The sequence below is a fragment of the Lepisosteus platostomus genome, chromosome 3 (genome assembly GCF_059453375.1).
Source record: "Lepisosteus platostomus isolate fLepPlt1 chromosome 3, fLepPlt1.hap1, whole genome shotgun sequence".
Taxonomy (NCBI): Eukaryota; Metazoa; Chordata; class Actinopteri; order Semionotiformes; family Lepisosteidae; genus Lepisosteus; species Lepisosteus platostomus.
Window position 1 is genome coordinate 19,727,248 of NC_142613.1, and position 9,835 is coordinate 19,737,082.

Consider the following 9,835-nt stretch of genomic DNA (forward strand, 5'->3'; position numbering starts at 1 on the left):
TGTGTAAAGTAGCACACTTTCAACGGTTTTTCAAGTTCCAGTTACCTCATTGGTATACCTAAAGATAAACATGCTAAGCCACAGGAGACAGCAAAGCCCTGTAGTTTAGTGTGTTTTCTAATCAATCCACAATAATACACTGTAGGTTAGGCAGATCAGATATGTAGTCAAGCCTATGCAGTTGAATGTATTTTAGGTTCTGGATGTGCTGTCTTAAATGTTCATGTGTTGGAAACAAATGGTTTGAATCACAACCCTGCTGTGAGCTCATATGGTCCACTTTAACTAATTCTTCTGAACTGTGAGAAAAGTATGAGAAATTGGACTTCCTTTAAAATAGATTATTTTTCATCAGTTTAAATAATAAAATGGTGTTGATGTAGAAGAAACTTTATGTACAGTACAACAACTGTACTATCTCTCATATTTGTTTTACAGTTATAAGCATGTAACGTGTTATAACCCTGGTATAAAATAAGATATAACAGTAATTAAATAATAACAAATAGAACAAGATACCTGCATAACTAGGCAAAAATGTGAAGATAACATTAAATAATATAATATTTACAATGAATTTAATCTGTTACAAAATCTTATCCATATCATGATTCCTATGCATATCATGACAACAAGAAAATGAAATTTACCTCTGTAAAATGTTGTACTACAATGAATGTAAATGAATAAAACATGGTAGTCAAGTTGTAGTACAATATATTATACTACAGTAAACTACTATATCTTTAAATAATTACTGTAATATAAAAAATGGGTGTTGTTTTAAATTCACTGTGTAATGTGACAGTGGACTATTCATCCAACATAAAAAAAGTGTTTTTCTGGAATATAGTTTTCAGAGTTCTTAATTTTTTGTAAAAGATACATTTATAGAGAGAATAAACAAAGAATTTGAAATTATTGGTGCATTTGAGAGATCTATATTCTTGTTCTTCTGTAGGAAATGAATGTGCATGGCTTTGCACTGAAAGAAGAGTTGAACAAAGTAACCTCAGTCCAGTTTTATAAATAGTCAGCAAACTGTGCCATTAGAAAACTAAATCATAAATACCATTACTGTTACAATAAGGTTAGTGTGCTGTATTTAAAGACAATAAGATCAAAAGGCACAATGTAGACCTTTCCCAAACAGTTCACTGGAAGCATGCCTAGATTTTCTTTTTTTTTTGGCACAAGCAAAAGTGGGGTGTCACATTTCATTTGGATGCATAAACAAACATTAGGTGCTTTTTATTTTAGTGCAGAAAGATCCATTGTTTTCCTGTGTTATTACGTGGTTTGTAGAGGGAGAAGTTCTAAAAAGCTTTTAACTGTAGTCAGTGATTTGTGCCTGTGGTTTCTGGAAAGAGAGCGTGTAGAAAATTAAGAAATTGAGAATTTCAGGCTTCATTGGAATCACACCAATCAGTAATATATTGTTTGAATAAGATCAGCAGTTAAAAAATGTATCAGACTGCATACCTTCTAGAATACCGTCTAAGCATTAATGCAAGGAATCAATGCTGACTTTGTATAAATATAAAATTCTTCTTTTTAAGAGTTACCTCTTGGGATTTGTAGTTGGATCACATGGGATACTTACACATCAACAGTATGTACACATACTGTATATACATCTAGGCATGGGATGAAATCACAGTTAGGACGACTGACTACAGTAAAAGACTGAGGAATACCTCCCTAATGACTTTACTAGTAGTGTGAAGTGATGAATTCAGACCATTGAAAACTAAAATCAGTTAGGAATCCAATTGGTTTAATTGTACCTGTGTAGTAGTTAAGAATAGTACAAATGCTTTAGTCCTTTTACTTGCATCCCTTACTGATGCTTAGATTCCTTGTAATTTTAGCTGTGTCCACACTCATCTTGCTACAGTTCTTCTATTTTATTTTTTGTCTTAGCTGACAAAGGTATGTACATTACATCATTTCTAGATATAGGCCTACCTATCGTAAGTACTGAGTCAGTATTATTGATGAGCTCCAAATGCTTTGTCCCAAATTGAGGTGGATCAAAAATGTCATCTTTATACAGATAGGAAATTTTAGTGGACCTGACTATAAAGGTTCTGGAACCCCAGACAGAATATATTGCTCTCTTTTTTCCTCATAACCAATTTTTTCTCTCCAATTGCAGAATGCACCTGTAATGTGATGTGCACATCGTACTTGGCAGTCCTGTTTTTCTGTATTATCTGTTTGTCTGCCAGATATGTCCTCTGTGTTCTATGTCTCAGTCCAATTGGAAGGAAACACTACTAAAAATGTCCTTTAATTGACCTTTTTTAAATTCTGTAATGAGAATTTAGACAAATTGTTTCACGTGTTAAAAGGTTACATTATTTTAGCATATACAGGGCTTTTAAGAGTACACTACTTATTGGTAGAGCAAAGCATCTGTAATGGAAAAAAATCTCATCTGCCTAATTCAGTTCCTGGCTTCTAGACCTTTAGTGAGCCTTGCTAGCTTTTGTGAAAGTAGTTTTGTGTGACTCGCATTCTTTCTGTGCACAGACTCAAGTCTAGTGATGCTTACAAGAAGGCCTGGGGCAACAATCAGGATGGGGTAGTAGCCAGCCAGCCAGCTCGTGTAGTGGATGAACGTGAACAGATGGCTATCAGTGGAGGCTTCATCCGCAAGTGAGTCCCTTCAAGACAGTTTTACTCATAGAACAAATTCCTTGGACATTGTCTAATACACGTTCTCATAGAGTAAGAAGATCCATGGCCTGAAACTCCTTTCTAGACACGACAAGTCAATAAAGAGTAAATATTTAATGCATAAGAATAGGAATGGTTATAAAGATTACAAAGGTGAGAAGGTCATTCAGCCTATGCAGTCAGCATTGGAAGTTAATAGCTAATTGGTCCTAGGATCTCATCCGGCTGTTTCTTGAATGAAGCTATGTTAATCAAAATGGTTTGGTAGCTTGTTTCATACTCTCAACTCTCACAATGATTTGTATGAAGAAATGCCTCCTATTCTGTTTTATATGCATTTTCATTATTGTTATATGTAATTTCCTCTTGTGACCTCTGGTTTTTGTTTCACTGTTTATTCTGAAACCTGTTGCACATGTCAATGCCTTTAAGGAGTTTTGAGAATTGCATTAGGTGCCCCTTATCTTTTCAGGTCAAGACTAAAAAAATATCAGTTCCTTCAAACTGTCAGAGTGGGATTTTCTCTTAAACCCCAGAATCCATCTGACTTCTCTGATTCCAGACCAGCAATATCTTTCCTGTAACGTGGAAATCAAAATTTTACACAGTATTCTAAATGAGTAGTTTCTAATGCATTAAATAATTGTTACATATTTTGAATTCACTTTATATATATATAACATCTTGTTGTGGCTTTCTCATATTGGCTACAATATATACTCTAAATGAAGTGTCAAGATAAACACCAAAGACTTTTTCACCAAAGTATACCATTCTAATTATTTTTCTATCTGATTTTTTTTTTATTTTGTGTTTATAGCTTTTTCTGCTACCTGGGTGCAAAACCCTTCTCTTGTCTACAAACATAACTTTTAGATCTACTAAAAGCCATCTACCACCTATAAATAAGGAAGAACAGACATTCTAGGACAGACTCTTGTGGTACTCCATTAATTACATTACCTCCGAAATCAATATCATATGATCTGTATCTATCCATTATTGTTGTTGCTTGTTCACAAAACTCTATGAAGACTTACCTTTTTAAAATTAGTTGACCATTCCCTCTGGTGTCAATTATATATAATGTAGGTGATCCTATAATTATTGTCTCCAAAATTTTAGATGTAATAGAAGTCAGACATGTCAAAAGTAAGACTACCTTTTCATAGATCAGTACTACTGTACAATTTTCCAGTCTCTTGACACTACCTGTCTTGAATTGGAATAGTTGTGTAAATGGCTTATACTGTATATGACATCTCTTGTACAAGAGTACAAGTGGTAAGAGAGCATTGGAACCTGTAGAATTATTAATCTTAAGTGCTTCTAGTATGTAAAGCACTTCTATGATAATACTGTTTAATAGTTTGTCTTTCTCCTGCCTGAAGTATTATGATTTCATCTTTGTTGAACACATGAGAAAAATATTAATTTAGACATGAAAGAAATATGTGTACATCAGAGAAACTTTTCTCTTTCTTTGTCCAGACACAATTATTTCTCTTTCATTGTTTAGACACTTAAATATATTGTCCAAAACATATAGTTTCCTTCATCATTAATGGTTCTTTTGATTTTCCTAGAACTGAAAAACTCTTTATTATTAATTTAAGCTCCCATTGCAATATCCATTCCCAACTCTCTGTTGGCATTTCTAATGTCCGATTTTACCTGTGCTTCTTATTCTTCATACTCCTTTTCATTAGCCCATTTTCCTTTCATCATCTAAAGGTTTCCCTTTATCTCTAAGACACTTCAATTTTGATTTAATAACTCAATAATTTTTTTTGTATTTCTTGTATCCCTTTTTACCTGTCTTTAACCTGCAAGACTTTTTTCTTTAATTGTATCCTTTTCTTTTTTTAATCATTGTATAAAGTGCTTTTTTTTACCTGTCCATCTATCCATTATCTGAAAGTTACTTATCCTGGCAAGAGTTGCTGCAAACAATCTCTTTCATCTTATGCTTTAATTTGATGATGATTAAACCAGTTGTGCTACTGCTTTCTTGATTTGGATATTCTTATTCTTGAGATGAATCCATTCTTTGCTTCAAGCAGAACATTATTAACCTGTTTCCATTTGTGAACCACTTATTTTGTATCCATCCTTCAGAGTTCTACTTTGCATAAGCTTGTGTCCCATTCCTTAGTAGTCTGCTTTTTCAAGTTATACTATACAACTGTATTGGACTTTACCTGTAAAGTTTAAAGTAACAAGTAATAGGTTTATTCCATGCTGAAAAAAAGAAGAAAGAAAACACAACGTTTCGGCCGTGGAGCCTTCTTCAGGTGTGAAAAAGACAAGGCAGTAAGCAAAGGAAATATAGCGGGAGAACAAAAGCTGGGAGAGAGGAGGAGCAAGAGGCAGGAGCAGGGGACAGAAAGAGAGGCCAATCAAGAGGTGTGAAGTCAGAACAGGTGTAGGGAGGTGTGAAATGAAACCTACAATGAATAGAGAGAATTTAGAAGAAAGCAGTCTGTCGTTAAGAGAAGGGGGTGATCCTAGCTGCAGGATAATTTTGGTTTCTATAGTCTTTCTGATGTATGAGTTCGGAAAACCGTCTTTGAGAACACAGACGGAGAGATTAGAGTGGTCATGGCCATCAGAGGTGAAATGAGAAACAGTGTACTTGGAGAGATCTTTAATCTTCACAGCCCTAACATGTTCTCTGAAGCGGTCTCCGAGTCTTCTTCTTGTTTCTCCAATGTAGATGGCTGGGCATTTACTGCAAGAGATACAGTAAATAAGGTTGCTGGAGGTACAAGATGCCATCTGGGTGATCCGGAATTGTCCTGAGGGGCCTTGAATGAGTGTGGTGTTAGATGTTTACTTGCAGGTGATACAGTGAGCTCTGTTGCAAGGGAAAGTGCCTGGTGTGGATGGTTGCTGAGGGCGGTCAAGAAAGCTGTGAACAAGAAGTTTAAAGTATACTTCAAAGTGTACCTTGTTGATCACTCTCCAATTCATCAAAGTCATGAGGGCACATAGGGTTTGTAACGGTTTTGGAGTACAGAGGGACAGGACTCATACCTTCATCTTTAAATGTTTTTAAAGATACTTAATGGCAGTAATGATCGACAGTTTATCCTTCAGGAAATTAAATGCACTGCCTCTACAACGTGAAGATTCAGTCCCAGTCTTCTCAGATTATTCTGCCTACTGTACAGTAAGTACAGTATAGAAAACATTTCAACAGCTTGGAGTGCAGAGCTCTCTGCTTTACCCAGCCAAGATGAAAATCATCCTTGATGATATTCAGTCAGTCAGTCAGTCAGTCAGTCAGTCCAGTCTTGGATTTTTTTTATAGCAGATGATGTGATCCACTGAAATGGAATAAATGTGTTTCTTGGGGTGTTTTTGTACTGAACTAATTTGATTGGCCTGTATCTGCTTCTTGGTACAGTGACAGAGAAGCTCATGTTTTTTTTATTATTGGTCTAGCAGCAGTTTGAATGGCGGAGTTATAGTCTGCTTTTCCTTCTGTTTCTCTCTGATGGTCAGTTTTGTGGAAATAATTGTGTTTATTCTGGTTTATAGTTAGTGGTTAAGCATCTTGGAGCTCTCCATCATTATGTCGCTACTTAACATTTTTACTTTTTCCATCTGATCACATTTTATGTAACACATAAATGAAGAAGATTTTTCTTTATTTCTCTTCTGTTTTTTATAACCTTGGATTTCAGAAGCTTGTCCTTATGTGGATGATGGTCATTTTTTCTAAACCTAAATATACTGTAACTTAAATTGAACTTTAATAAACAAAAATGTATTTGGCCATGGCCTAGATTCACAAATCTACCAAGCAAGAAAGCAAGAAAACCATATCGGTTGGTAGACATCTGTAGTGTATTACTAGTGTTTTGTTGTTCTTATTTGCAGGGTAACAAATGATGCCCGGGAAAATGAGATGGATGAGAACCTGGAACAGGTTGGTGGCATTATTGGGAATCTGCGCCACATGGCTCTGGATATGGGCAACGAGATTGATACACAGAATCGCCAGATTGACAGGATCATGGAGAAGGTAATTAAGCATTGCATCTGCTCATTATACAGTAAAAATATCAGAATCCTTTGTTCCTACAGTACTGTATGTTCTATTGTCCAAATTCGGCAGCCAGAATCCGATCACATTACTCCTATCCTGGAGTCCTTGTACTGGCTTCCTGTCAGGTTTCATGTTGACTTCAAAATCCTCATGCTCACCTTTATGTCTCTGTATTGCTTGGCACCTCTGGACCTGTCTGAGCTACTGTCATCCTACTCCTCACCTCACAATTCTGGTCTATCTGTCCCCCAAGCCCAAGCCCATCTACACTTTTTGGGTGCTCCATAGCCCTGCTACTCTATCCCTAAGGATATCAGAGAGTCACCTTTCCTAAACTCTTTCAAATCTAGACTCAAAACCTTCTTTAGAAGGGCCTTTCCTTAACTGGTTCTAGTATATACCCCACTGCTCCTACCATATTCTACTCTCTTCTCTCATAATAAACAAGAATAATCAGCTAATCCATATATATATCATTCACACCATATTTTGGCTAAAGAGGAAGTTTTTCTATGCATCTTTTTTGGCCAGGAAGGATCTCTATTACAGTTTGAAGCTGACAGTCCTCATCTCTAATAAACTAAGAGTAAAGCTTAATCATACTGTACCAATGCACATTTTTAGTATGTAGAAAATGGTTTGAAGACAAACCTTATGAATTTTTCTTGCTATGTCATAGACAGACATAAATAATAATTGTGTAATGAATCTCAAGTCATTTAGAACAGAACCACCTTGGCTGTTAGGCATTAAGATGAGTATTTCCTTGTGACAGTAAAACCTTTTGTTTTGTAAAATCAGTATTCCAGCTTGGGGTGATGGTAGTTCCTGTTCTCATGAAGATAAGATTGTTACTGCATGTCTCATTTTGAACATATTGTTTCATATTGAACATACGTATTTGAAATGAGAAAGTGGCCAATAATTTGTTCAGAATGAAATTTACTGTGCATGCTATAGAGGGTGATACACATCCAGTATATCCAGCACTAATAGTGCTGTAGTTTCAACTTTATTTTTGATTTGTTAAACATTGTACACTTACATTAATTTCCACCAGTGAGGAAATGGTCTGGTTTCTTAGTGTGTTTTTTATTCAGATATCTTTATGATTACAATTTCCTATTTGCCAGTGATCATACAATGTTTGCAAATAGTCTCACTGTTTTCATTGGTAATGTTATTAATGAGCATTAATTATTATTCGCATTAAATATTCTTAAAATATGTAAATATTTTAATTTTGTCATTGTTTACATTATACTGTTTCCAGACTCCAACTTTACCTGAAAACTTCGTACTTTGAAACCAGTATGCTTTACATGCTAGTTGTTATTTCTTCTTGCTTTTCCATTGTATGAGTATTGTACTAGTAAAACTGCTGTGTTTCCATTTTGCTATTCCGTGCTCCTCTTTTTGATGTTGTACTGATGAACGAAAAATACTGATGCTTCCTGTCCTTATTTTTATTTTCCTTTATTAGCTATTATGAGTTCGTGTTTAAGCAACATGGAGCTAGACTACGCAATTGTCTGGAAATCATAAAAGCGTTCTTTGAATCCAGTATTTCTTTACATGCTAGTCATTATTTTGTTTTCTTTGCCTAGGCCGACTCCAACAAAACCAGGATTGATGAAGCCAATCAGCGTGCAACAAAGATGCTTGGCAGTGGCTAAAGCAAAGATCTTTCATCCTCTGCGCTGCTCACAGAGCAGTGCCAACTTGCTTTTATCATGGTATTTACTGTACCTACTAGGTTTGCACACACGCACATATCAGCCCCCATTGTAAATGTTGTTCTGTGTGGTCTGTCAGCTTTTTAATGATTGTCCTTGTAATGATTTCTTTACTGGTTATCTTTCTTTCCAAAGGTTGTATATAGTGCTGATTTGATGGCTCTAGCTCACTTGTGAAGTTTTTGTTTTCGTTTTTTATATTATATTAAATATATCTTTGCTGGATGATGACAATGTAGGAATGCTTTACGAACTGTTTTCCTTTTCAGTATTTCAGTATTGTCCTAGTAAAACTGTGTCATTCCATCTTGCTACTGCCGTGCTCCTCTTTTTGATGTTGTAATGATAAAAAGAAAAAAAACTGAAAGCACTTATGGTTGCTGTCCTTATTTTTATTTTCCCTCGTTAGCTGTTATGAGTTCACGTTTAAACAACATGCAGCTAGACTATGTAACTGTAATAGGCATTGCACTTAAAGTGATGTGATTTGTGCGTTATGCATGATGAATGATAGATTTTAGAATCTTCTAAATAAAATGAACTAAAAAGAAAAAAAAAGATCGTTACATGGCAGTAGCAAATTGACAAAAGCATGCTCAGTATTAGGACACAGCTGGGAGTACCATATTCCTGCAAGATGGCTATATTGCCACTATTTCTGTCAGTATATATTTACAAACTGTGACCACCATTGTAATATAAAAACAACAACACAGCTGTAGCACATAAAAATCATCTGTTTTCTAAATGAATATGCAGTTCAATGAAGAGACTGGACTGGTTGTGTACTGTAATATAAGGTTTGGATGTTCTTTAAGAGGAAAAGACAACTGCAATACAAAAAATACAAATTATAAGTTGCGTATTTCTGGAAGATTTTAATTTTTTAAGAAGACTGTATCTTGTAAGTTGCTTTCCCCATGTGTTTGTTATTGGTAAAATTCTTTGTTGCTTATGTACCTAGAGCTATGCACACCAAATCGCTAAAATGTTGAGTAGTTATAAAAACAAAATACCTTAACTGAATGATACATAGGATAAACTGAATAAATGTCCTCAAAGCATGTAATACTAAAGCTCCTTCTGTCTCCTGTCAGTTTGTGAAGTGGTTGACATTTTGTAGGTAGTTGAAATGATTAAAAAACAATAAACCTCAAATGGTGTGGAGCATCTTTTTGTGTTCTGGAATAAAGGAATAAAGACAATATTTGTCCGTTTCACTTTCACACTTCTCATGTGCTCTCACCAGACACCTTGCTGTGTTACTCTCCATGGCTTCTTCTGCCTGCTTGGAAACCACATCAAAGGCAACCATATTCCAGCACTTCCCGAATGTGTTAGGCATGGAGCTCCAGCTGACGTT

At 35.3% G+C, this 9,835-nt stretch overlaps 1 protein-coding gene across 2 annotated transcripts in view; it reads left to right on the forward strand.

Moving 5' to 3' along the window:
* LOC148674587 (synaptosomal-associated protein 25) overlaps positions 1 to 9,630 on the forward strand; it is a 69,029-nt gene extending 59,399 nt beyond the window's left edge. For both annotated transcript variants that reach the window (XM_088624848.1, XM_088624847.1), the window contains exons 6-8: positions 2,536 to 2,661; positions 6,568 to 6,712; positions 8,344 to 9,630. In XM_088624848.1, the coding sequence (XP_088480974.1) occupies positions 2,536 to 2,661; positions 6,568 to 6,712; positions 8,344 to 8,412 (340 nt within the window). In that variant the 3' untranslated portion in view covers positions 8,413 to 9,630. The remainder of the gene's footprint in view (positions 1 to 2,535; positions 2,662 to 6,567; positions 6,713 to 8,343) is intronic.
* Positions 9,631 to 9,835: the final 205 nt, after the last annotated feature.